At 53.0% G+C, this 27,174-nt stretch overlaps 1 protein-coding gene across 1 annotated transcript in view; it reads right to left on the bottom strand.

Moving 5' to 3' along the window:
* The window catches only part of TSPAN15 (tetraspanin 15), a gene marked incomplete at its 5' end in the record, with an annotated part of 50,446 nt that extends 23,272 nt beyond the window's left edge, over nt 1–27,174 (bottom strand). Inside the window, 3 exons of the mRNA XM_006761003.1 lie at nt 705–779; nt 1,953–2,138; nt 27,121–27,174. Coding sequence (XP_006761066.1) covers nt 705–779; nt 1,953–2,138; nt 27,121–27,174 — 315 coding nt within the window. The remainder of the gene's footprint in view (nt 1–704; nt 780–1,952; nt 2,139–27,120) is intronic.

Genomic DNA, 27,174 nt, shown 5'->3' with positions numbered 1-27,174 from the left:
GCATCTGTGATGGAAAGAGGGGGAGACCAGGAGTCCTGAGAACCCACTCAAACGGCTCCTGATTCTGCAAACCCTACCAGCAGGTTTGCTGCCACATGGTCTTCTCAGCCTTTCTCGTCCCCACTCTGATATCCCCGCACAACGAAGTCCTATAGACAGTGCCTCCAACATGTACGCCAAACCCGTCTCCCCGCAGTGAGTGAAATGTAAGCCAGGTCACATCACTTCCCCCACACAACTCTGCAGAGGCTTCCTACTGCCTTCGGAGAAAATTCCCACCTCCTGCACCTTGGCCCCTGAGAACCCACGTGACCTGCACTGGCCAGCACTGCAGCTCCGCCTTCCATCCCTCCCCATCTCTCATGCCCTTCAGCCAAGTGCATCCACACTGGTCCACGCACTGGACAAGCTCCTTTCTGCCTCAGTGGCTCCCTCTGCCTGGGCATCTGCTCCCCTGAGTCTCACCTGGTAGGCTCCCTTTCATTATTTCGTCACTGTCCTCCCATTCTGCACCCAGGCACTCTCCCATCACCCTGTGTTGATTTCTTGCTCTCTGGCTTCCCCTTTCAGTGCCCGTCTCCCCAGCAAAATAAACGAGGCATTGTATGCCCTGCTCTCTTCTCTGCGCACGCCCAGTTTTACAGCCCAGGCACACACAGTAGGGCCCGGCATGCATGTGGCTGATAACTGCGCCCCCGGCCCACCTGGTTCCGGAAGAGCAAGGCCACCACGCCACCAACGAGCTCGATTATGAGGCAGATCCCAAGGATGTACATAAACTGAAAAACAAAATTCAGAGATTCGCCTAGAGGGGCAGAGGAAGTGCCATCAGCTCCGAGGACAAGCTCATCAGGAGTCATCGCTGTCGGATGACAGAGCCTCCCGGGCCGCTCGCCCTTCCTCCTGTGAGGACACAGGATGTGGATGTTCTGAGGGAAAGCCCGTCTTTGAAGCCCGTGGTCAGGAAAAGTGACTCAGCTGTCTGAGCCCGACTGTTACCGAGGTTTGTCCCAGGGACCGAGATGGAAAAGCATCCCACGCCCACCACCCGCCGCCTTCCTCAACCCCACAGGAGCGCTGGTCCTCGCTCAGGCTGCTCCAGAGGGGATAGGCCTGGCTTAACGGGCAGGGCAGCATTTCCAGCTGTGCAGGCAGAGCCCCTCGCAAGTGGCTTCCCAGACTCCCAGGGCGGTGAGGAGAGTGAGACAGAGAACATGCACCCCACCCCTGCGCTTCATCACTGTACCAGCATTGTCCAAACGGAGGCCAGCAAATTCCAGCCTCAGGCAGCACCGAGGCCCGGCTTACAGGGCTTTCAGGGGCCTCCCATGTGAGGAAGACAATGTGGGTGCAGAGCAAATGCATCTGCCTATCTGGTACCCCCAGCTTTGAAAACCCATCCTTCACCCCATAGTAAGGGGGCAGGAGGGCGGGCCTCACCCCCTGGCCCCAGGGCAGGCCTTCTGAGTCCTGGGATTGGGGCCAGAGTTACCAAGAAAGATTCCCTGGGACCAAGAGCCACAAGGACTCTGTTGCCCTGGGGCTGCTGGCGACCACCGCCCAGGGGAAAGAAGGGCAATGCCAGGTGTCCAGCTGGGAGGTCGGGGGGAGCCCTGGGCGCAGCCTGCACCCCTGGACCCAGGGCGGGTTTGCTGGTTCTGTGCGCTAAGAACTCACTACCAACTGGTTGTTGTTTCACTTGCTCTCATTTGAATGTGGTTTCAACCCCTTCCAACCGGAGTCTGGACCCACAGAGGGTGTAAGTGAGTGAGACGGCTAGTATGCAAATCAGCCTTCCTATGCAGAAGTGGAGGTGGCCACTGTGGACAGCAAGGCTGATCCGGGAAACGCTCCAGGAGAGCTGCCTGGAGGCCTGGGCCAGTCTCCCTGCCTCTCCCGGGACTCCAAGGACCTGCCACCCACCAGCTGAGGGGTGCGCGGGGCCAACTCACGGCTTGAAGAAGGCACAGGTTGTCTCGAAGGGAGGCCAGCACGCCGACGAAGGAGACGATGAACATGATGACTCCCAGGAGGATGAGGATAATGGCCGGGGCCAGAAAGGCACTTTCGAGGGTTTTGTATTTCTGCCGCTCGACCTCTGCATAGATCCCCACCGACAGAACCAGGGTCCCGATCAGCTGCAGCGAGAAAGCCGGGAGGGGGAGGTGAGAAGGACTGGAAGGCTCTAGATTTTCCTCCGAAGAGCTTAGTGAGGGCTGTGGTACTGGCCACTGTGGGCGGCTCACCCCAATGACTGTCCAGGGAGGGAACCTGTTAGAGGCTGAATTGTATCCCCCCCCAAAAAAAAAAATTCCTATGCTGAGGTCCTAACCCCCCGGGACCTCCGTGTGACTGTATTAGGAGACAGAGCCTGTAAAAGGGTAATTAGATTAAAATAAGGTCAGGTCAGTGGGCCGTCATCCAATATGACTGTTGTCCTTATAAGAAGAGGGCATTAGGGCACAGACGTACCCAAAGGGAAGACCAATGGGAGACACAGGGAAAAGACAACCACCTACAAACCCAAGACAGAGGCCTCAGAAAAACTGACTCTGCCAACACCTTAGTCTTAGACTTCCAGCCTCCAGAACGGTGACAGTAAATTTCTGTTGTTAAAGGATATATGCACCCCTATGTTCATAGCAGCACAATTCACCATAGCTAAGATCTGGAAACAGACTAAGTGCCCATCAGCAGATGAGTGGATTAAAAAACAGTGGTACATCGACACAATGGAATACTACGCTGCGGTAAAAAAGAAGGAATTCTTACCACTTGCAACAGCATGGATGGAATTGGAGAGCATTATGCTAAGCGAAATAAGCCAGTTGGAGAAAGATAAATATCACATGATCTCACTCATATGTGGGCTTTAATGATAAATAAATAAAATTTAAAAAATTAATAAATAAAATGTTCTGTTGTTTAAGCCCCCTAGTCTGTGGTACTTTGTTATAGCAGCCCTAGCAAACTAATACAGACCCTATTTGGAAATCTCAGGAAAAGTCTTAGTGAGTCAGGGGGAATGCCCGGTGGAGGGTCAGAGAACCTGGGCCTTGCATAGGCTGTTCCCTTGCCTGGAACGTGCTTCCTCCTGAAATCCACATGGCTCACTCCCTCACCTCCTTCCTGCCCTTGCTCAGCTGTCACCTGTGCATGGTGAGGCCTTTCGGGGGGGGCATCTTATTTAAGAAAGAATCCTGCTTCCTGACACCCTGATCCCATTTCCCTGTTTGACTTTTCTCCTTTGCACTTGCCAGCACATGACTTTTTCCCTTAATTTTGTAATGGTTTGTCTTCCCCACAGGAATATAAGCTCCGTGCCAGGAGGGGTTTCTTCAACTATTTCAGGCATCCCGAACAGCCAGGACAGCCCTGACATTTAGGACGTACAATCAGTGTTTACAACCAGTGTCTGCTGAATGGATGCCAGCTGGGCTTCCCAACAGGCCCCCGTGGGTGTGAGGTCAATGCTTCCTACCATGTCTCTTGCCTGTCCAACGACTCTGGCTTTCCAAGCCACACACTCCCGAGGGCAGGGACAGATCATGTGGGTGCAGAGCAAATGCATCTGCCTATCTGGACTCCTCCACTGAGAGGAAGGCAATGTGGGAGCGTAACCAAAAGACAGGGTGCTGCCGGCTAAGGCCCGAGGAAAGGAAGTGAGGGGATAATTCAGATGTTGGCAAGATGTGCCATGAGCACAGAGAAGCCAACATCCATAACACTGAGGAGGCTGTCCCTGCAGCTACTGGCCTACCCAGCCTTCAGTTGGCTAAGTGTGCCCTCCAAATAGATCCCTTTGACTTCTTTCTAAAGACTGTCCTGGCTAAGACCAAGGATGCCAAATGTCACACAGACCAACCGTACTTAGAAACACCAGGTAACAGGACGACCAGGGAGCCAGATCCTCACCCTCGGGTCCGCAGTTGCTGTATTTCACAGCTAAGTGCCACTCTTTGGTTTGAAAAGGTAATTGGCTTACAGAGATCCACTCTCCCCAAGTCTAGCAGGAAGGTCTTTCCAGTACACACGGGCCAGGAAGTGCTGAAGCCATTGACAAACTCAGTGGTAAGCCAGTTATTCACACATGGCCATATCAGGAAAACTGTAAAATGATGTCATCAAATTCACCCACTTGGGTAAACATTAAGATTTATAAGGCAGGGCACAAACACATACACGGCCCTACCCAGGAAAACGGTGATCCCGGGAAATGAACCCTACCTTTGTAAGAGAAAGGTTAAACAAAGACTATCTGGTCACTTCATGCTCCAAAACCCAGAACACGGTGATACCGTTGTTCAAGATCAGCCTAAGCCCTGTGGGGCCTTTGAGAACAAGGGCAGGCAGCTTTAGAAAGCCAGGTCCCTGCTTCCGATCACTCACTCGGCCCTGACCCTGAGCCAGTCACAGAGGCGGCTACCCCTCCACCCCAAGGCTGAGGGTTATGGTTAAGGAAGAACCCCACAGGGAAGCACAGCCCTCAGCGTGAGGACGAGGTGAACTTGAGGGCTACAGAGTGGCGGCTCATTTTCCATCATATATATAATTGATTTCAGAGAGGAAGGGAGAGGGAGAGAGAGAGAGAAACATCAATGATGAGAGAGGATCATCGATCAGCTAGCTGCCTCCTGCACGCCCCTTACTGGGGATCGAGCCCACAACCCCGGGCATGTGCCCTTGACCAGAATCACACCCGGGACCCTCAGTCCACAGGCCGACACTCTATCCACTGAGCCAAACCAGCGAGGGCTCATTTTCCATCTTGATGGAAAGTGTAATCCTCATGCTGTCACTGAACCAACAGGAGAACATCTTAATATTTTCACAATTGACCCATATACTTTTGAGAGTCCTACGTTTCCTGTTGTAAACAAAGAAAACAGTTCTTCTCGGGCAGGATGGACGGCCTAGCGGGCAGGGGAGTGCTCGCCGGCCTCGGGGCGGGGCCCCCCCCCCCCCCCCCCCCCCCCCCCGAGGCTGTGCTTCCGAGGTAAGGTGTCCTGCTTTGGAAACCATCTCCAAAACACCAGCGCTGTCGATGCCCAGTTCTGAGCAGAACTGACCCCAACCCTCTCCACAGAGGCAGAACTCAGCTTCTGTTTTGACAAGCTCCCCCGAGCCCCAGGGCCCACTCCAGAACAGCGTGTCGGCAGGAAACAAAACTTCCTCCCATCGCCCTCCTGTTGCAAAGCGCCACATTTCCAGGCCACTGAAGCCATAGGGAGAGCTAACATGGCAAATGCCAACCCAAGCCTCCCGACTCCCCCACCGCTGGGTACCCACGGCCCGTTCCTCCTGGTCCACCCCGAGGTGCTGCCACCCCAGCTCTCCCAGAGGCCTGGCAGGCAACCCCAAGGCGGCTCCCCACACAGCACAGGCTGATCCGGGCTCCTCGGTTCCCAGAAACTTCAAGATTTCCAAATGATATTTACATCTCCGATGACATCAGTTTATGTTTCCATTCGACTATAAAATTAACTGTCAATGCCAGTGTGCGATCACATCCACTCTTCTCTGCTAATTATAGCCATTCCCCAGGCGGCCGGCCGCTCCAGCTCCAGCGCAGGAAGCAAATGGCCTATTTGTCAAGCGGGACAGCTTCAGCTAAACAGGCTGGGGCAGGGGGCACCCAGCCACGCCCAGGTGGGGCCAAAGAAGGAAAGCACATGCTGCCGGCAGCCTACAGGCCAGGCCCAAAGCCTTCAACAGGCTGCTCAGGAACCGGGGTGCCCAGCGTGAAAGGGGCTGAAAGCCCCCCCTGAGCCCCACAGCCTGGGACCCACCTTCCTCTCTGCAGGGAGAGGCCCAGCTCCATGCAGCTGCTGGGAAGCAGGAGCCCCGTGAGGCACTCCAGCACCTGTGTTTCCTCCTCCAGGAAGCATCTGGTCACTGTCCCCTCCACAGACTGCACCACCCGCCCTCCCCCCCCCGGCCCCAACTGGGGCAAGTCTGCACTTGGAGGGGACATGAAAGGCCCATTTTCACTCCAAAAGGCACAAACCAGGCACCTATTGTGCTCTAGGTCCTGAGGTCACCAGCGGCCACAAGACTAGACATGGGGTAAGACTGGAGGAGGGGAGATTGGGAGATGCTAGAAATGACCTCGATGGTCCTGTGGATGGGATCCAGGAGGTCTTTCAATTGGGGTTGGAGAAAAGGTCACACCTTTACTTCTGTTAACCTCCAAGGCAGTGGTTCTCAACCTTCTGGCCCTTTAAATACAGTTCCTCAAGTGACCCAACCATAAAATTATTTTCATTGCTACTTCATAACTGTCATGTTGCTATTATTATGAATCGTCATGTAAATATCTGATATGCAGGATGGTCTTAGGCGACCCCTATGAAAGGGTCATTCGACCGCAAAAGGGGTCGCGACCCACAGGTTGAGAACCGCTGCTCTAAGGGAAATGTTCCTGGCACAAAGAAGGTGAAGGCCTCTTGGTCTGTGGGAAGCAAGCTGCAGTTCCTGCTATGGAGAGATACAGGGGACTCTGGGAATTTGAACAAACGTGAGAGGAAGAAAGGAATTGTCAGAAAATCAGGGTGGGCTTCCTGGAGGAGCCAGTGCTTCCTGGAAGGCCCCAAGCACGGGTTCATTCTAAAACTATCTCAGGGGGCACTCAAGCCTCCAGGGTTCCGTGTTGGGCCCAAAACAAGCACTTTTCTGAGTTTCTAGCTTGAAGATGTGGGGGAAAGCTAAACTCCAAGGCCTGAGAGAGGCTTTAAATGAGGTGGGGCTAGCAGGATCCCTGCACCCAGCTGACAAACCCTAGACTTCGTATCCTTCAGCCCTTCGGTCCCAAGCCCACCCTCCTACTCAGCACACTCTGTACCAGCTTCTCTTCCGTCCAGGTCAGGGCTGGAAGGAGCAGGAGAGGCGAGATTAAAGATGGGAGTTGGCAATCCGGGCCTCTGTTTATTAGTGCAGTGTCCTGGGCCATGTCAACACCCCCCTCTTTGAACCTCATTTTTCACCTGAGGGACAGTAAGACCTGCTGGCATCTATAAAGTGTTGTACAGCATCCCCCAGAGTGCTAGACCTGCATCATCTCCCTTAACCTTCACACTCCCGCACATCCTAGAAACGATGAGTCTCATTTTATAGACCAGGCTCTGTGGATCACAGGAGGAGTCAAGTCATCAGGATTCATGACAAAAACCTATCTGTCTGTCCTGCCACTAGGACTTCCAGACCAGCCTTTTGCAAAGATCTGGGAGAGAAGTGATCTGAAATGTCTTTGCAAAACATAAAGGTGCCGACGGAATATTCTCTGATGTTGGTAACATTCAATGCGGTAGCCACTAGCCACAGGTGACTAACAAGCTCTTGAAATGTGGCTTGTGTGTCTAAGGAACTAAATTTTTTAATTCTATTTTATTTTAATATGACCACATGCAGCTAATGGCCATCGTATTGGACAGCACAGATCTAAAGTGTTTCTCATTGATGCTGCCTCTTACCACTCTTATACTGTTGCTTTCTGAAAGTAGAGAGACCACTCTTAGTAAAAAAGCATGTGTCCTAATCCCCCTGCCACTAGCTGGAGGAGGTTCAGTAGTATTCACTGGCTTCATTCAGGAGAAAACCATCTCTCCTCCCACTTTCCCCAAGAAGGTGCAGTTCCTGATGCTAACCCCTCCTTCCCCTAAGGAAAGCAGGACAGACCGGACCCAGAGGCCCTGGCAGTGCCCCCAACCCAAACTGATACAGGGCCAGACCCACCTCCAGGGCTGCAGGGCAGTATTCTAAGCTTTGGGGCCCCTGAGCCCGGGTGCCACTGACCGGGCCCCGTCCCACCCCCAGGCAGCCTGTGCTTGAGGAACAGGGCTTCTTTCAGCCCCAAATAAAGCCAGGCCTTGAGAAAGCAACAGAAGCTGCCTCCTCCTGCCAACAAAGAAGCCGGTCCCTGGTCTTCGTCACTGGGCTTTGCTGTCAGCTCGGCCTTGACCCTGGACTTCTTTTTAAAAGCTGGAGGTCAAGTGCAGAGGACTCGGTTAATTGGCATCCTTGATCCACGGCGTTCTCCCGCACAGCACGCTCTGGTTTGTTATGTAACGAGTACATTTATTAACCAGTCCTCCAGCCCCACAGACCTGCCATGACCCACTGTCATACACTAGGGTTCCACATATGCCTAGGTCAGCTTCTAGCTCCCTGCCTCTCCCATCAGTCAATCTACCCCTCAACAAACCTCCCCATTGTAGTGACTACAGCTTTAGAACACATCTTAGCACCTAGTAGGTCAAATCCCTCCTTCCTGTCTTCTTCAGAAGTGACCGGATATTCGTGGACCTTGACTCTTCCTTATACATTTTAGAATCAACTTATCAAGTTCCATGAAAAACACACACACACACACACACACACACACACACACACACACAAAACTGCTGAGGTGTGACTAGAGCCGCCCGAATCCACAGATCCCTTTGGGTAGAACTGGGTCAGGGCTTCCTACCCATGAGCACAGTGTATTCCTTCTTCACTTATGTCTTCTTTGTCATGCTTTCTCTAATGAAAGTGCTCCCTGCACTTTCCCCAGGCTTCTGCATGGCTGACAGGCCACAGTGGGGAGAGACTTTGGGAAGTATTTCCCAGGCCAGGCCCTCCAGCGAGGCCCAGGGTGGAAAACACGGCTCTGAAAACAAATGTCTCTCAGAAGCACAGCGGGCACACCAGTCCGGTGGCTACCCTCCTGTCACCAACGGTGACAGCGACTTGATTTAAAAGACTCCCACGTGTTGTCTGTTCTCTATATGGTGAAGTTTCTTAGAGGCCTCTCTTGTCACATTCTCACTCTATGAAGTTTCGCATTCCTCTGGCAAAATAAAAACTAAAAAGACTCCCCCACACACAGCACATTCCAGGCTGAGAAAGGCCTACCGTAAGCCGGAGCTTTGCGAGCCCAGCTAATCTCCGGGCCAGGGCCAAGTGGGCTCTCACTGAGAACCACCACACACACGAAAGCCGAGGGGAAGAGCTGCCCAGGCCCAGACACTTCTTGGGGAGTTTGGGGCAGGCAGATGGGAGGTAGTGTAACAAATGCCTCATAAGGACTCTCTGAAACAGAGCAGTCCCTTTCTCCTGGGAAATCAGGGCAGGCCCATGAGAGCTGGGCCTTGAAGGGTGCCCGGAGTCAGACTTTACACTGGACCCGCCCTCAGCGTAGGGACCGGTCTGGTGTCTGCTGGAGAAATGAATCTGAGCAAGTATTTGCTCCGCACGCCTATGAGCCCGAAGAAACGCTGGTGACCCCATTCCACAGTGGAGCCGTCCGAGGTTTAAGGGTAAGAGTGACTCGTGGTTCATCCAGAAACCTTGGAAGCACCATGGGAAAAGGGGAGTGGAGAGCAGATCACCTCGACCCAACACTCCTCTCTGGTTTCCTTTCCTCTCCCTCTCCGGACCCTTCTCTCCCCACCGTCCATGGGTGTGAACCGAGTCAGACCTGCCTCCCAGGCTGTGCTCTCCTGGCACCAGGGTGATTATCTTCCCAGATCTCAGCCCCAGGCCAGGCTGACTCATTAGCCAGAGGCCAATCAGAACTGCAGCCAGTGCTCCCCGGAATGCAGCCAGGACCCAGGCTCTGGGAGTGGGGACTTCCTGCTCAGGCCACTGAGAGCAGCACCCGAGGCCTAGGGTTGGAGCGGAGAGGCTAGGAATGATGAATGCAGACTGGGGTTCTGGGGTATGGGCAGGAGACTAGAGACAAAGAGCTATGTGGGGTTGGGGTGGAGCTGCTTCCTGCTGGGGTTCACTCAGGGGTACATCCTGTGCCGAACCACTGCTGGTCACCCCTTTTTGTCTTCCTGGCCCAGTTGGCTGAGGCTCCACTGCTCAGGGCTGCAAGCCATTGGCCAGAGTGAGTAAGATGACCCCTTTTTCAGACCCTTTAAAGAGACACAGGCTCACAGAGGTGACAAGGAGCTTTGTCCTAGACAACGGCTTTCAGTTCAGGTCCCAGTAGCCTGTTAGCACCCATACCCGTCCACCAGGAAGTGAGCCAGGCACATCCCCCAGTCTTCCCCTGGCCTGGGCTCTTTCCCAGAGATAGCATAGGAGTTGCCCAATGAGACCCCAAGTGAGGACAAGAGCAACTTTAGGGAAGGGGGATGAAGGGGGGATCCCCCATGATCTTACTTCTCCCTCACCATCTGGGCTGCTGAGAGGAGAAGCCACAACAAAGGAGGGAGCCACCAGAAGGGAGCAGGCGGTGGAGGACCAGGCCTGGGGGAAGGGGAGGAAGAGATAAGGGAAATTCCGGCCGTGAGTGCAGAAGGCAGTGAGGCCTCACAGTCAGGGCACACCTGCCTGAGTCGGGCGCATATGAATGAAGGCCGGTCTCTATCTAATGTTGGCAGTAACAGGGCTTACTGTCTCATGCTGCTTCTTTTTAATGTTAGGTCTACTCTTATATCTAAGGAAAATGAACCAAATTCCCTTGACTCATTTTTTTCCCCTTTGCCCAAAATCCCACATCTGAACTAAACCCTTCCTCTACTCCTAAACTAGGATAGGAAGGCAGAGGAGGTGATCAGATCACACATGTCAGTGCCTGGCATTGCAGAGCCTTAAAGAATGTAAGCTGACGCACTACAAACGCTCATGACTCCACAGAGGTCAAAGGGCAAAGAAGAAAGGCGGCAGCATCATACATTGGAAGGCGCGCTGACCTGGGGCATGGGAGCCTGGGACTGTAATCCCAGCTCCGCCACTAGCTCCCATTCGACTTGGCCTGGTCTCTTCTCCTCTCCTGAGTTCTCCAAGCTTTCCCACCTAGTCCAGGAAGGTCACACTACTGCATGAGAAAGGCCCTACAGGGAACAGAGATGCTCTTCCCAGCCCAACCTCAGAGGAGATACACGCCCTCAACACTGCCAGCCACAGCAGCCGTGGAAAGGAGAACAACGGTTTTTTGTGAATAACGCCAAAAGGGACTAATGACCATCCTCCAAAGCTCAGCTCTAAGCCCTCCTCCCCCTGGAAGCCTTCCTGGGTCAACCCAGCTACACTCCTGATAGCCTTGAAATCAACAATGGGAAGCCCTCACTGGTACTGATATTTATAATATTAACTATGCCCACTGACAGGTAATTCCGGGTGTGTATTACCTACTGCATGCAGGGCATGGTGGCAGAACCCAGCAACACACATACCATCTTTGACTACAGGGCTTCACATTATGTAAATACACTACTCCCAGAAGTTCATAGGAATTTTGATGGCTCCGCTTCCAGACCACACTCTCCTAACAAAGCCATATGGGAAGTGGTTAGGGCCTATGGCAGTTCATAGTGGCCTAATGAACCACAATGCCCCTGAAGCAAGATGCCACACAGAAGTTCCTGGCACCAAGCAGTTGCTCAGTAAACGTGACTTCCCCTTCCCCAGGAAAGAGGTAGGACGGATGTAACACTAACATTTCAAGACTCAAATCAGACACCACAAGCCATTTCCCCTTTAGAGGCACTTTGGTCCAAGGATAATTCAAGGGACGGGGAGTCCCTATTCTGAATTCCAAGGCAGCACTCACTGATCCAACATACATCTATTAAATGCCTGTCAGGTGCCAGACAGTGGCCGGGAGTAAAAAGATACCGAGTTCCTGCCCTCAAGGAGCTCATTCTACTAAGAACACCTACTCGCCAACAAATGCAGCAGAAATGGGGAAACACGGGGGTAGAGGGGACTGAACGTGCAGAGAGGAGGAAATGCTAAATCCTGGGCAAGACCAGTGAAATCACCGAGGCTTCCTGGAGGGAGGCAGTGTTTGAACTGAGCCCATGTAATGCATGCATTTGACAGGCAAGAATTTCTGAAGTGGACAAGAGTTTCAGGTGCCCACGAAGGTGCTTCAGAGACAGCAGCTCGGCATCACTGGCGCCAAGGGCAGGTAGGTAGGCGAAGGCCGGGGAAGCTCACAGAAGGCAGACCCCCAAGGCCTGGTCTCTCGGGCTAAAACAAACCGTTTATACAGCAAGTGAGAGGGGGGAAACATGCTATTATTACGAATATGGTTTTATTTATTGGCGTGATCATGTATTAATTTATGTAATGTCTGGTCACTGGGGTGTACACCTGAAACTAATATAATGATGTATGTCGACTGTAATTGAAAATGATGAAGAAAGAAAATGGTTTGGCCTTCCCGGATCCCCCACCCATCCGAGCACACTTTGAGAGCAGCTGCTTTAGGAAGGGGGAGCGGAGCACAGATAGAGCAGCAAACACAGAGCCCCAGCTCTGGTGGAACTCACATTCTAGTTGGGGAGAGACAAACAAGAAAAACACGTAGTATGTCCTGGTTACACGTGCTCTAAAGAAAAACGAAACAGCAGAACAGGAAAGGAAGCCAGGGAGGCTGGGGGAGGGGGCTGCCATTTTAAATCGCAAAGACCTGAAGTAGGGAAGGGGTCTCTGTCATCTACACGGACATGTGGACGAACGTCCAAGCAACTACCAACACTTTGGAACATGCCCGTGAGTTCAAGGAGTAGCTGCTGCAGCATGACAAGGGGTGAGTGCAGATACGGTGAGAGGGCAGGGGCGGGGCGCGCCAGGTCAGGTGGCGCCCTTGAAGCCACTGTGAGGACTCTGACTTTTGCTCTGAGTGCGTGGGAGGCACTACAAGTTTGCGGAGCATTGATCTGGTCTGACTTTGACTTTTACATGAGTTACTCTGGCTGCTATGCTGCCAACAGAGGGGGTGGTGGGGGTGGGGAATCATGAAGGCCAGAGGGAGAGCAATCAGGAATCTACTGCAGTAACCAGATTCCAGGTGACGTGAGCCTGGACCAGGGCAGGCGCATGGAGGTGGTGAGAATCGGGCAAACTCAATATATGTTGAACTTGAAACGGGGAAATCACTGAAATAATGTAAGCAGGGGAGTCACATGGTCAGATTGGCTTTCAAACGTCCTTTCACCCAACTGAGTATTCACACAGCCCCACTGTCACCCCATGGCTTACTCGTTTGTTATCGTGGGGGAATGCACACTTACAGTGCAGAGGGCTGGCGGTCCAGCTTGGCATGGCCAGCAGCGGGGTGGCCAGACATCACGTGTCTCCTAAGGTGGCATTCTGCACCTCCTGCCGCGTCCCATGTGCAGCGCTCCTGCAGGAAATGTGTGGCCTGAACCCACTCAAAGGAAACTGGGAAGCAAACCCACAATGCTAATGTTCTGCAGGTCAACAGACCCGGCGGCTGCAAGGGAACCCAACAGCGAAGATCGTCCACATGGGGGAAGTTAAGGAGACTCGGCACAACCCCAGCAATGTGCGAACCTGAGTGCACCCTGAATCGGGTAACATAGCCCACAAGGGACATTTGGAAAACAGCTGAGGAACTTCGGATATGATCTGCATAGATCAGTGGTTCTCAACCTTCCTAATGCCGCGACCCTTTAATACAGTTCCTCATGTTGTGGTGACCCCCAATTTTATGGTTACAAATTGAACATAAGTAAAGCATAGTGATTAATCACAAAAACAATATGTAATTATATATGTGTTTTCTGATGGTCTTAGGAGACCCCTGTGAAAGGGTCGCGACCCCCAGATTGAGAACCTCTGGCATAGATGCTGCTTTATTTCACGGTGGTTATTTTTCAGGACAAGGTGGCGTGTGGGAGAAAGCCTTTCTGCAAAGCTGAATGCTGAGGTATCGGAGGGTGAGATCGCAGTGGCTGCAGCTTCCTTTCTGCTGGCTGGCAAAAAAGAAGTATATGTATTGAAAGATTAAGACAAGATGTGAACAGTTGGTAACTCCAGGGCACACAGGTGTTCTCTGAACTCTTCTTTCGACTTTTCTGTGGGTTTAAAATTGTTTTAAAAAGAAGTTTCATTTCCACTCTCCCAGCTTGAAGAGGAACCACTGACTCCGTACTCTCCATCTTGCAAAAGAGAAGAGGCCTCCCCAGGCCCCATCCCAACTACATCCCAAGCATGGGAACCAAGGGACCAAGAGGCTCCACCAGGGCCTGGTGGGTCTCCCAAGCAGGCCGTGGGTGCCGGCCCTGGGTCTTCCAGCTCTTTAGAGCCTCACTCCCAGCACCGGCACAGGGCCCCGTGTGCAGCTGGTGAATAAGGGTGGGCACTCAGGGCGTCCCTGGTCTGGCATCCAGCCACCAAGCAGCTCTCCTTCCACAGGAGGAGGGCTCCAGCAGGGGGCCCCCACCACTCCACACTGCCTTCCCGGCCCAGCAAGCCTTTCCCTGCTCACTTTCTGAATTTCCCTAAGTCGGGAGAGAGCAGGACCCCAGTAGGTCTTGGTGGGTCAGGCAAATGCAGACAAGTAACATGCCATCTTCCCCAGGATTCCAGAATCACCTCTCCCGTTTTTTGTTAAAATGAGATCCAATGCAATGCATGAGCCATGGCCCCGGATCCTGATTTTTTCAGTGCATTATGGGAAACATCGTAGGGACAACTGGAGAAGTTGTAATGTGGCCTTGGTGTTTTCTTAGGCGTGATAATGGTGCTGTGGTTGTATCCAAGCGCTTCTTCTGGAGGTGCATGCTGGGATATTTGGGTGACCTGTCACAATCTCTGCAGCTTCCTCCGACGTGGCCAGATGTCAAAATTACCGGTTCAGGCTGCTGGGCATGTGGGTGTTCGCTGTGTCATTCTGTCACCTTTCCTGTGGTAATGTTTTTTACAGTAGAAACATTGCGAAAACAAACAAGGTCCAAGTTCCACCTCTTCCGCGAGGCGGTCTGTTTACAGGTCAGCATCTCCCTTTGGCCAGGGACGTCTCAGTGGCCACAGCAGGGGCAGGCTCACCAGTGGCCAGGACAGGAAGCCTCCTCAGGCCTGAAATTAATGCCCCAACCAGATGTTTCCCTGCTGGCTGGGGCTAAATACAGCCCGTGGAAGGACCCTAGCTGTTATACATCCAGCTGAGCCTACAGAACACAGGACCCAACGGCTTTAGGACTCGATCCTCCCTGATGTGGGGAGGCTTGGAGGAAGGAGAGGGAGAGTGCTGGTCATCTTCAATCCCCTCCTCCCCTTTAAGACAATTAGGACAAGAGAAGAAGCCCTGGTGCTGGTCAGAGGAGGTGTGGCTGCCATCACCTCCCCCTGAGGCTGGGCTGGGAGGCACTCCCTCCCTGAGGAGCTGTGGCCTCACCTCGGAGGGACAGACCACTCCCTCCTGAGTGGCGGTGCCTCTGCTGTTGAACAGGAATGATAGCTCCTGCCCAGGGGTCAATCGGGGACCCCAAGAGATGGGGAAACCTCTTTGTAAACAGAAAGGTGCTGTAACACACGAGAATCCCATTCTTTCTTTAACATCGGCAGATACCAAGTGCCTACACCTGACCTAGAGGTGCCACTATTTTTCTTTAAATCATCTGACGTTTTTTTTTTACCAAAATAAATATGGTCCTGACCTAATCTAATCAACAGAAGTGGAAGGTACCATCAGGTTAGACCAGTGGTCGGCAAACTGCAGCTCGCGAGCCACATGCGGCTCTTTGGCCCCTTGAGTGTGGCTCTTCCTAAGCCTTAGGAGTACCCTAATCAAGTTAATAACAATGTACCTACCTATATAGTTTAAGTTTAAAAAATTTGGCTCTCAAAAGAAATTTCAGCTGGAACCGGTTTGGCTCAGTGGATAGAGCATCGGCCTATGGACTGAAAGGTCCCAGGTTGGATTCCAGTCAAGGGCATGTGCCTGGGTTGCGGTCACATCCCTGGCAGGGAGTGTGCAGGAGGCAGCTGATTGATGATGTTCCTCTCTCATTGGGGGGGGGGGGGGGGGCGCTTTCTAACTGTGAAGGGGCAACTTTAATTCTAAGGGAGGATTAAAGTCCAGAGGAGACCGCAGTGGAGAAGGAAGACAGAAACCAACAGGACCCCTCTCCTGTCTCAGGGGCTGTGGCTCCTGAACAACTCCCCTTCCCATCTCATTTCTGCTCCAATTGTGAGCACTGCGCCTGAGGGTGGGAGCCCAGAGCCCAACTGTCCAGTGCTGACTCAGTCCCCGCCAGAGCCTCCTGGGAGCTGCGGGCTGGCCCCGCCCCGGTCACAGGACGTCCGCAGCTGTCCTGAGCATGCTGCTAGGACTCGGGGTGCCAGCTTCTCAAAGGACAGAGACCGGGCTGGCTCATCCGTCCCCTTGGCTCGCAGGGCCAGGAAAACAGATGTCCCAGATCAGAGGCTGAGCAGAACCAAAGCAGGGGCAGGAACCGGGCTCCCGCTGCCTGGGATCTTTCTGGCCCTGCAGAGAAGGCCGGTCTGTGATAAAGCTCATGGCGGGCCCTTGTCCCCAGGCCCGGCAGCAGGCCTGTCAGAATGGGGGCACCCGCCTCCAGCTGGAGAGAAGGATCCTGGAGTGCAATCACTGCACAGGGCCCACAGTCCCCTCGGAGCGATGCAGGTAGTCCCACTGGCCACAGGCACTTGCTGCACGGGATCTGGTTTCAGCTTCCTCCCCTCGGAAAGGAAGGGGCTGCACCAGATGGCCTCCAAGGCCCTTCGAAGTTCTACCCAACTGGGCTCCCAAGCCGCAACCCAACTGCCCAATGATGGGTGACACGCCTGCTCTGGAAGGCTGCAAGGGAACCCCGGGCGCTTTACAGCCCACTGGGCAGGCCGTTTTGATTTAACTGCTTTCAGACCAGGAAGTCCTTCCTGAGAGCTAACTTGCATCCCCTTCCCCAGTTTTAGCCTCTTTCTACCAGGCTTTCCTTTCGGAGGGGGAGCCCATAAGAAACAGGTTGCAGAGCACACACAGCCTTTGACCACCTGCCAGGGCCTGCAGAGCTAGGAGGGAGCGGGGCCTCTGGTGGGGCAGAACTATAAGTCTCCCCCTTCCTGCCAACCTCCCCGCTCCCCCAGCCACAACCGGTCTTCACCTGAGTCTTCAGCGAAGCCCACAGAAGGGAAGGGGATTTGCAGGGCCCCGAATTGGGCCCCTTCCAAGTGAGGCGAAAAGGGCTTGCATTCGTTTCCTGGGACTGTCGTAACCAATGACCACAAACTGGGTGCCTTAAGACAACAGAGAGGTATTCTCTCACAGTTCTGGAGGCCCAGGTGTCGTCACAGGGCCGCTCTGCCTCCGGAGGCTCTGGGGGAAGAGCCGTGCCTCTCCCAGCTGCTGGAGGCTCGAAGGCGGTCCTTTACCTGCCTCCGGCTCACATAGCCGTCCTGTGTCTGTGCCTCCTACAGGCCTCAAAGCTCCCCCTGCCTTTCTCTTATAAGGACACTTGTCATTGGATTTAAGGCACAGTCAGGCCATCCAGGATGGTTTCAGCTCAGGATCCTGAGCCTAATTATAAGACCCTTTTCCCAAATAAGGTCACATTCAGATTCAGGGACATAAACATATGTGGGTGTTGTTTTTTTGGGGGGGGGGAGGGCTACTCAACCCACTACAGAACTCACTGGTCAGAGTCAGAAGCCCCCATTCTTCCACTGATGGTCACCAGCTCACCACATGACCCCAAGCAGCTCAGGCCACCTCCCTGGCACTGCTTCCCACCACCTGCATCCTCTCCCAGGGCGGCCAGAACTGCAGGCCCCGCTCCTCCAGATCACACCCAGCTTCCCAACACGGTGCCTGTGCCGCAGCCGTCCTCCAGCTGGAGACACCGTCAAAGGGAGGAAACTCCTCGCAGCTCACCTCCCAGTGTGTGACTCCCTGGCTCAAGGAACTCCAAACCCTTCTATGGAGACTTCTTCAAGTTTCAAAGTTAACCTCAGAGCAGGTAAAAGGATGTTGTAAACATAACCAAAAGGAAGACACAATTCTAGAGCCACGGACCCCCCGAAATACATCCTGGTCCCCTCTAGGAGCCCAGCCTCCCACATCCCCAGGCCGGTGGTCTCCACACACCTCCACCAGCCCTTCCTCACCCGGACTGGGCCCCGCCAACTCCTCCCCTCCACCCCCACCCCCAACCCCACACACCTCCTCCTGCCTGGCCAGCATGCTCTCTCACTTGCTGGGCCACTCCCTCGGTAGTGCGCCTCTCCCAACATGTACACCACATTCCCAGCCCACAGAGACTGTCCACGCTGTTGGCAAGGCTGGGCACAGGACTCAACTGGAGAGAACGTCGCCTTGGGAACCAGGCCAGGCCCCTCGGAATTCCCTCACAGACACAGCTGTGAGCTGTGGCTTCCACTCCAGCTGCACATTGGAATCATCAGGGGAAGTTTAAACATGACGGGTGCCCAGGCCTCACTCTAGCCCAGTGGTCGGCAAACTGCGGCTCGGCAAACCACAGCTCACAAGCCACATGCGGCTCTTTGGCCCCTTGTTTATTAAAAAGATCATAAATTATGACCAAGTAGGATTTATTCCAGGAATGCAAGGCTGGTGCAATATTCACAAATCAATAATATGTATTTTGTGGAAGAGCCACACTCAAGGGGCCAAAGAGCCGCCGCATGTGGCTCTCGAGCCGCAGTTTCCTGACCACAGCTCTAGCCCCATAGAGTCTGAGAATGGGGCCTCGACATCTGTACTCATCAAATCCCCCAGGGAGGGAGGCTCAGGCAAGGCCCACTGGGCTAGCAGTGGGTCACTCCCTAAGGTCCCAGAATTTGATGCCAGCCTTGGAAGCCCCACCCACTCCACTCAGGCCAGGAGACTTCACCCCAACCTGTGACAGGGTGGGATAGGGGCTAGCCTCCACCCTCTGCCAAGCCCCCTCAGGGCCCACAGCACCCGGCACACAGTGGGTGTACAGGACCAACCACCAGACCCCAAGCACCTCCGCAGTCCCCCTGCACTGCACCCGGCACAGCCCATCCCCAGGACCGGAAACAGCTTGGGAGGCTGTGTGACTGGTCCAAGGCCACGCTGCATCCTGGGAGGGGTCTCCTGCAGGAAGGGGGCGGGCTCTGAGCCCTGACCAGGCCAAGGCTATTTTCCTTCCACCCTCTGGGCAAATATTTACTTCCCTGCAGGCCAAGATGCAAGCACCCATTGGTGGGAAAGCCCCCTTTCAAAAAATTAAACACAACAGGCACCGTTTCCACAGGGAACAACTCTTGTCTCAGGAATGGATGCAAATGGCTGGTTGTGCCAGTCACAGCCCCTGTCTACCCAGCTCACAGGGCTGTTCTGAGGATCCAATGAGGTAAAGCAAAGTGGCAGGACTAGTACAAGATGGTGGCTCTTCCCGTGCCGCCCCCCCCCCACCCCAACCCCCTCACCACAGCCAGTGAGCTCCGGGCTCCTGCTCAGGGACGCAGAGCCTCCCAGCACCTGCACTGACGCTGACCACACAAGACTCTGCTAAGAGGGCCCTGGAGGCATCTCCCCATCCAAGCCTGGCCCCCGTGGGAGGGACAACGGTTAGTGCCTTTCCACAGACAGGGAAACTGAGGCACCGGGCGTTGTTTGTGACTTGTCCATGGTCCCGCAGCCAGTCGGACCTGGTGTACACCCCACCGCTCCCTCTGAGATGCTCTGCACAGGCCTTTTTATGGCTGGCTCCTTCTCACCCCTTGAGCTCACTCCTTGAACCTCAGCTCCTCGAAGGCTTCCCTTGACCACCCACCTAAAGCAGGAGCTCCCACCTTCTCCCGCTTCTCCCTAACTTCCTCTGTAGCACCTATCCCGAGCTTGTTTCTTTACTGGTTTGCGTGCCTTCGAAGGTCTGAACTAAGCCTTTCTTGTTTGTTTCCCAATAATTATCACAGTGCCTGGCACACACGTAGACGTCAAGAAAGCATGTGTGGCCCTGGCTGGGTAGCTCAGTTGGTTAGTGTCATCCTGATACACCAAGGTTGTGGGTTTACAGACTGAAGGGTCCCGGGTTCAATTCTGGTCAAGGGCACATACCTCGGTTGCAGGCTGGATCCCCGGCCTTGGTCGGGGCACATGCAGGAGGCAACCAATTGATATGTCTCTCTCACATTGATGTTTCTCTCTCTCTGTCTCTCTCCCTCCCTTCCTCTCTCTCTAAAACTCAATGCAAAAAATATCCTCGGTGAGGAGGAGGAGGAGGACGAAGGAGGAGGAGGAGGAGGAGGAGGAGGGCGCACGGGGGAGGAGGTGGTGGTGGTGGTGGTTATGGGTTTAATCCCTGGTCAGGGCATATACAAGAATCAACCAAACGCCCGGCTGGTATGACTCAGTGGTTGAGCATTGACCTATGAACCAGGACGTCACAGTTGGATTCCTGGTCAGGGCACAAGCCCAGGTTGCGGGCTTGATTCTCCAGTGGGGGGGGTGCAGGAGGCAGCCAATCAATGATTCTCATCATTGATGGTTCTATCTCTCTCTCCCTCTCCCTTATTCTCTGAAAAAAAAAAAGAAGAAAAATCAACCAATGAGTGCATGAATGAGTGGAACAAGTTGACGCCCACCCAATCAATAAATAAAAATAAAATTTTTTAAAGAGAAAGAAAGGAAGAAAGAACTTAACCGAATATGCAAACAAGTCGTCCCCACCCTGAGAAGAACGGCAGGTCAAGACTGGACTCTCCTCCCTTCCACTAAGATGTGAATTCAAACCCACTCAGATCCAAAGGTTCGTTCTGGGAAAGGTTTCTCTTTTCAATCCCGTGTCCTGGGCTTACCCAGAAGACACCGCTCCCTGCACGTGGAGCCAGCTGGTACAGAAATTTCATTATCAGTTCCTTATCTGTTTACTGAGCCCCACCCCAGGTTGGCACTGTGAGTCACTGAGGGAAGAGGCACGGGGCAGCAGGGGGAGGAAGGAGGCAGGTCGTCACTCCAGCTTCTCAGGAACAAACAACCAAAGGCAGCGAGGCCCCAAGCCAGCCCCACAACCTAACAATCCCTTCCTTCTGTGAGGGGTCACACACCGAAGCCTAGGGTGGGAGCAAAGAGACTTTCTGGGGCTCGCTTTGCTCCTCTGGAAGATGAGTGCGTTGGAACACTCTCCACACCCCTCCCAGGCCGGCTTCTGGCCCTCTGGGTGGTAAAGGGCTCGTAGCCCGGCTGAGGGTGGGGGTGAGCCCAGGCCCTCTGCTTCCAGATCGTCTCTGACAGCCCATCAGGCATGGGGATCACTCCTCCAGTACAAAGGCTGCCTCCTTTCTGCTTGGGTTTTACTCGTTTCTCTTTGAAATGCTGGCCTAGAACAAGAGGAAAATAGACCTGCCTAACGAATCAAGCACACTTCTTTTTTTAATTTAAGGAAATAAAATACGTACATATACGTACAAGGAGATGTCCCCATGGGTGTTTGCCAACATGTAGCAGTGGTTCCCTCCTAGTGTACTTACGTGAATTGCTTGAAATTTCTTAGAACTATGTGCACGTATTTTCACAAAAACAATAAAGCTCTTTTCAAAAGTTAGAAATACCTGCTGGAAACTGAATCTACTTTCTTTTCCGCTTGGCTTCATTTAGTACTTAAGTGACGTCCAAGTACCTGGCTCCTCCCAGAGTGCTGTCCTCTTACCCCCTGAGCCCAGAGAGGACCACTTCTTTCAGCAGAAGTGGGTGGCTGGGAAAGGCCATGGGGACCCAGTGAAGAAACGGGAGTCAGACAACCTGGCCCCTGGTCTTGGTCTGTCACTAACTTGCTGTGGAGTCTCAAGCAACTCACTTCCTCTTTCCAGGCCTCTGTTTTCTCCTCAATAGAAGAAAAAGGTCACACCTGGCTGGCGTGGCTGAGTGTCAACCTATGAACTAGGACAGTGGTCGGCAAACTGTGGCCCCTTGAGTGTGGCTCTTCCACAAAATACCACGTGCGGGCACACACATACAGTGCGATTGAAACTTCGTGGCCACACTCAAGGGGCCAAAGAGCTGCATGTGGCTCTCGAGCCACAGTTTGCCGACCACTGAACTAGGAGGTCACAGTTCGATTCCCCATTGGGGCACATGCCCAGGTTGTGGGCTTGATCCCCATGTGGGGCATGCAGGAAGCAGCCAGTCAATGATTCTCTGTCATCATTGATGTTTCTATCTCTCCCTCTCCCTTTCTCTCTGAAATCAACATATTTTTAAAAAAATTTTAAAGGTCACACTAGAGGTGCCTTTAAGGGCCCTTCTCATTCTCAGTCTATGGCTCCTGAACACCTCAAATGAAGAGGAAAGTAGAAGAAAGGCTAGCCCCTAAGGAGCTGATACAGTGTTTCTCATGTGCCAGGCATGGTTCTTAGCATTTCTTACTTATTAATCCATGTAATGATCACAGCAACTCTCAGGTAGATTTTAATATCACTCAGTTTTACAAATAGGGCAAGTGAGGCACATGGAAGCTACTGCCTAAGTCACTCAACCTATAAGGACCAGAATTGGGATTTGAACCCAGGCAGCCTGGTCCAGAGTCCGCACTCCTCCCCATTTGTTAAACTATAGGAATATATAAGAAAACACAGGCCAAGCTATGATAACAGGGTCCATGCTTGGACAAAGCAAAGTTAATATCACCTCTGACACATTACCTTCACTGCTTACCCACATCCACTTCCTTCCCACTCACTCCCCTAAGTTCTTTTCTTCCTAATATTACTACTAATATTACTACTAATGTTCCCAGGGTGACAGTTCCTCCATGATCAGCCCTGCCCACTTCGCAAATTCAAGACCTCAGCAACATCTAACCACTGCTGGCTACACACCCTGCTCAGCCTCTAATCCAGGCACCACCATCTCAAATCCTTACTTAAAAGACACAGATTTGGACTCGACCGCCTCCAGGCAACAGGCCTTCTCTGAGAACCTCCTGGGTGCCCAGCCCCGAGACCAGCATTTGGAAGAAGATATGAACGAGCCACACCCTGACCTCCGGGAGCCCACAGTCCAGCAAGGAGAAACAGTCATGTAAACGGATCTCTGGACTACCCCGCGGTGAGTGCTAAAAATAGAGGTGTGTCCCCAATGGGCTGAGGGCACATGTGTCAGAATGATTCACCCTGCATGATGGGAAGAGTTGGTTCCAAGCGCCTCTGGGTGAGGTCATTGCTCATGGAGAGCCCTCAGCAACCTACCAGAAGGAGCAATGAACTGGGGGGGTAGACACCCGGGGGTTCGTGCCAACTTCGCTAAGCGACTATGAAATATGTCCTCTCTGGGCCCTAAGGTGCCCCTATGGAAGCGAGAGGGCCCCCCAAGAGTGCAGGAGATCAGTGTAAGTGATTCAAGGTTGGACTCATATTGACTCATGGACAGAAAAGTTCTCATTGCTCACTTCCCTTCCGATCCTCCCCATGGCATAAAGGAGCAAATCTCAGCTTTGGTGCCAGCTTGTCTTTAAGCCTCTGAAACACTTGCCAAACTGCTTTTTGAACAAAGAGGGCAGGCCTCACTCAGGTTCACAGCCTACCGCACACATAATATCTAGCTAGGATTTAATAACGTTGGTTTCCTTGCACTGTACTTACTGTAACTGTTACCTACTATATTTGATGAGGGAATATTACTTTCCCATTGGTAGTAGTGTATAAACCCTTCTTTTAAAAACAAACTTAAGTTTAAAAAGTGAGTCCGTTTACAGGTATACAGCAAAGAACGTTACAGTTGGTAAAACCTCTACGTGGAGCAAGTTAACGCTTGTTAACCTTGCAAGCACATACAAAAAAAGGCCAAGCTGTCCAACGCTATTGGACATTCCAGTGGTGATTACCACTGGAGGGGAGGGGTGGGGATCAGAAGTGGGAACAAGGTGTGCTCTGGCTTCTGCTGTCCATTCTGCTGGTTGTCCTGGGAGCTCATTATACAGGTGCGTTCACTTTGTAAAAATCCATCAAGCTGCATACACTTATTTTTTTTCAATATATTTTTATTGATTTCAGAGAGGAAGAGAGAGAGAGAAACTTCAATGATGAGAATCATTGATGAGCTGCCTCCTGCACACCCCACACTGGGGATCAAGCCCGCAACCCGGGCAGGTGCCCTTGACCGGAATCAAACCTAGGACTCTTCAGTCCACAGGCCGACGCTCTATCCACTGAGCCAAAGCAGGTAGGGCTGCATACACTTATGATTGGTGCTTTCCTGTATGTATATTATACATTCACATAACCTTTAACCCAGCAATTGCACTTCTGGAAATTAACCCACAGACATGCACAGACATGTGCAAAGCAAATGTCTGGAAATTAACCCACAGACATTTGAAGGTGCTCACTGCAGCTCCGTTTACAGAAACTAGAAATCGGAAACAACCGGAGTTCCCCAGCTGGAGACCGATTGAATAAATTTTGGCATCGCCTACAGTGAATTCTATGTGGCCCTCAAACAGAATGAGGCAACCCTTAGCCGAGCTTCAGATTTTACATGGATTCAAACGTAAATAAAGAGGTAAGGGGCAGAACTGTGGGCTTGTGGAAAAAACAAGACTATAGTATATACGCATGTATGTCTCTAGGGCATCCTATGGTAGAATATTAGCTCAGAAAAGAACCACCAGAGGCTGATAACAGATGTCCCCTCTGGACAGTGCAGGTCAGGGGAGAGGGGTAGGAGGGAGGTTTGTCACTGATAACTACTCTTTTGTACTTATAAATGTTGTACCACGCCTTTACTTGAGAATAAGTTTTAAAGCAAAGTCTTACAGAAGGTGCATGGTTATGGTAAACATTATGGCTCCTTCCAGACCTAAAGGCCGAAATGAAAGTGTTAGCACTTTGGGCTTACAAAGCAAATAACCCTTGGCACCACCACTCCCCTCCCGAGGGATGGAACCAGGCATAATGGGCTTTCCTGTAATGATGTGCAATTAACAGCAAACCCAGTCTCGAACAAATTACTTACTCACACTGGGCTCCCGCCCTGCAGTCAAACTCTGGCCCCTGGAGCTGCCCGGGCAGAGTTGGCAGGTGGCTGAGTTCTTGGCATGGGTGGGGAGATTTTTAAGCAGAAATAATTCCAGGGATGGGAAGTCAAGGACTTGGTAAGGTGAGCTCAGCTGGCTGGAGAGGAAGGATTCCGAGTTCTGAGACCAACCCTGACCCAAGAAAAGAAGCAAAGCCAGGGCCATAAGGTGGTCTTCTCTCTGGGCTGCAGGAGACAATGGCAGAACAAGGCCTTGACAATTCAAGATTAGTTTGTTTTTACTATTGATTTTAGAAAGGGGGGCAGAGAGAAACATCAATGTGAGAGAGATCCATTGATCAGCTGCCTTCTAAATACTCCCAGACCAGGATTTGAACCTGCAACCTATGTGCCCTGACCAGGAATCAACCCATGAGATGACACTCCACCAGCCAGGGCAAGCTTAGTTTAATGGTATAACCTTCTTTTGTACAGCACTTGGCTTGCCCATATGTCACTCTCTCCTCACATCACTGGTCCTAAAAACAGCCCAAGGCGGTGTGGAGCACAGTATCAGTCATCCAGTTTACAGATGGGAAAATGGAGGCAGAAGGAGGTTAAGAGGCTGGTCGGTGATTACATATGGAGAGAAGGGGTGAGGCCAGAAACGGAACCCCCACCTTCTGACTCCTGGCCTTCCCTATTTCCCCACCTCCACACCCACTAATTTTAGCCTTCCCTCTTTCAATTCGAACCTTCTGAGAGAAGAGCTCCTGAGGCCAGACAAGCAAGGGGCAGGCAAAGCATCCCAGAATCAGAGTCAAGGGGCCCGTGAGACCATCTAGCCCAGCAGTTTTCAACCCTGAGTCCACACTAACATTACCCGGAGAGCTTAAACACGGTAAGTTAAAATAAATACCCATGCCCAGGCATCGGTAGTGTTTTTAACACTCTCTACTTGACTCTGATGCAACACTGAATGAGAAGCCAAATCACCCCCATCTCAATCCCCCGTTCACCCTGCTGCCTCCCTGGGGTTCCCACCCACATGTCTGTGCTCATCCTCTGGCCCCCAAACATACTGCTCCTCCCTCTCCCACATTACGTAGTGTTCGAGACTTGGATTGGGAGCTGGGCTCACCTAGTTTTCTAGATGGGCAAGTCGCTTAACAGCTCTGAGGCTCCCAACAGAACGTGACTGGCTTAAGACCTCCCAGTGAGTCAGGGACAGAACAAGATTGGAGTCCGGATCTCTTAACCCCTAGGCCAGGTCACGTCTGCAGAGGGGCCACAGGGTAAGCCAGGCCTGGTGGCAGATCTGACAGCTCCTGCCGGTAGAATAGAGCCAGGGAGAGGCCGAGGGGGAGACAGGCGTGCGCATGAGTTTGGGTGCGATGGGTGTCAGTGACTTCCTCTCCCCTTTCTGGGTAAGTCTGCCCTGTGGCACACGGGAGGCAAGGGCCTCGTCTACACTGGCAGGCCTGGAATCTGACTGTGGACAGATGTCTTCATTTCCACGGAGGGGCCAGCCTCGTCTGAACTCTCCATAAAGAAACCCAGTGTCTTGGGGACAGTTTACCAGGAGGACCCAGTTTCCTTGCCCACAATTAAGAAAAGGACCTGCACTCCTTGAGCTCTTCCCTGGTCCCTGTGCTAAGTAAGCACTGTGCTCGGCCTACTTCATTGAAGCTCCACAACCATCCTAGACGTTGAATATAATTAGTCTCCATTTACAAGTGCGGTAACGAGTTGAAGGAACTTCCCCAAAATCACTCAGCTCGAAAGTGGTATCAGCAGGATTCGAAGTCTGGTTCATGTCCGAGGACTACCATCCTGCCCCCATCAAGACAGTAGGAGGGGAGGGAAGCTCAGTGGGCGTGGAAATGGTTACTAAGCTCCTAAGAGTGGCCGGAGACCTCCCAGATGTCCTCTGGTGGAACCCTCCCAAGCAGCGGCGGGCAAGGCACGCACATCCTCCTTCCACTCGGAGGGCACCCAGAGCAGCGGGAAGCACCTTGCTCAGGGGCATCAGCAGGTAAACAGCGGGGATCTGGCCGGGAATCCAGGGCCACAAAGCCTCCTGCACAGGCTGATGGGGAGGGAAACTCAGTAACGCCCGGCAGGCGGGTGGGGGTGGTCGAGAAGCACGCAGGAGCCAGGCCTACCCGCAGGGACGCGGAGAACCAAACGGCTGGTCAAGTGCGCACAGGTGAGCTAGGAGGTGCTACCTTCGTCGTAGCCAACCGGCTCTAACGATCCCGACCAGGGGGCTGAAATGCAGGCTGAGCCAGAATCTCCCCCTTTCCAGAGAGAGGGGGGCGAGGAGCAGCCACGTCTGGACGCAACCCCGGGCTCGGCGTGGGGGCGGTCGAGGGAGGGTGCCCCCACCTCCATCCCCGGGCCCTACTGGGGTCACTCACCCAGAACACTGTGGAGTAAATGACGAGCGAAAACTTGAGCCAGAGGTAGGAGAG

This window comes from Myotis davidii, unplaced genomic scaffold (assembly GCF_000327345.1).
Source record: "Myotis davidii unplaced genomic scaffold, ASM32734v1 scaffold134, whole genome shotgun sequence".
Taxonomy (NCBI): Eukaryota; Metazoa; Chordata; class Mammalia; order Chiroptera; family Vespertilionidae; genus Myotis; species Myotis davidii.
This window is presented reverse-complemented; position numbering and strand designations above follow the sequence as displayed.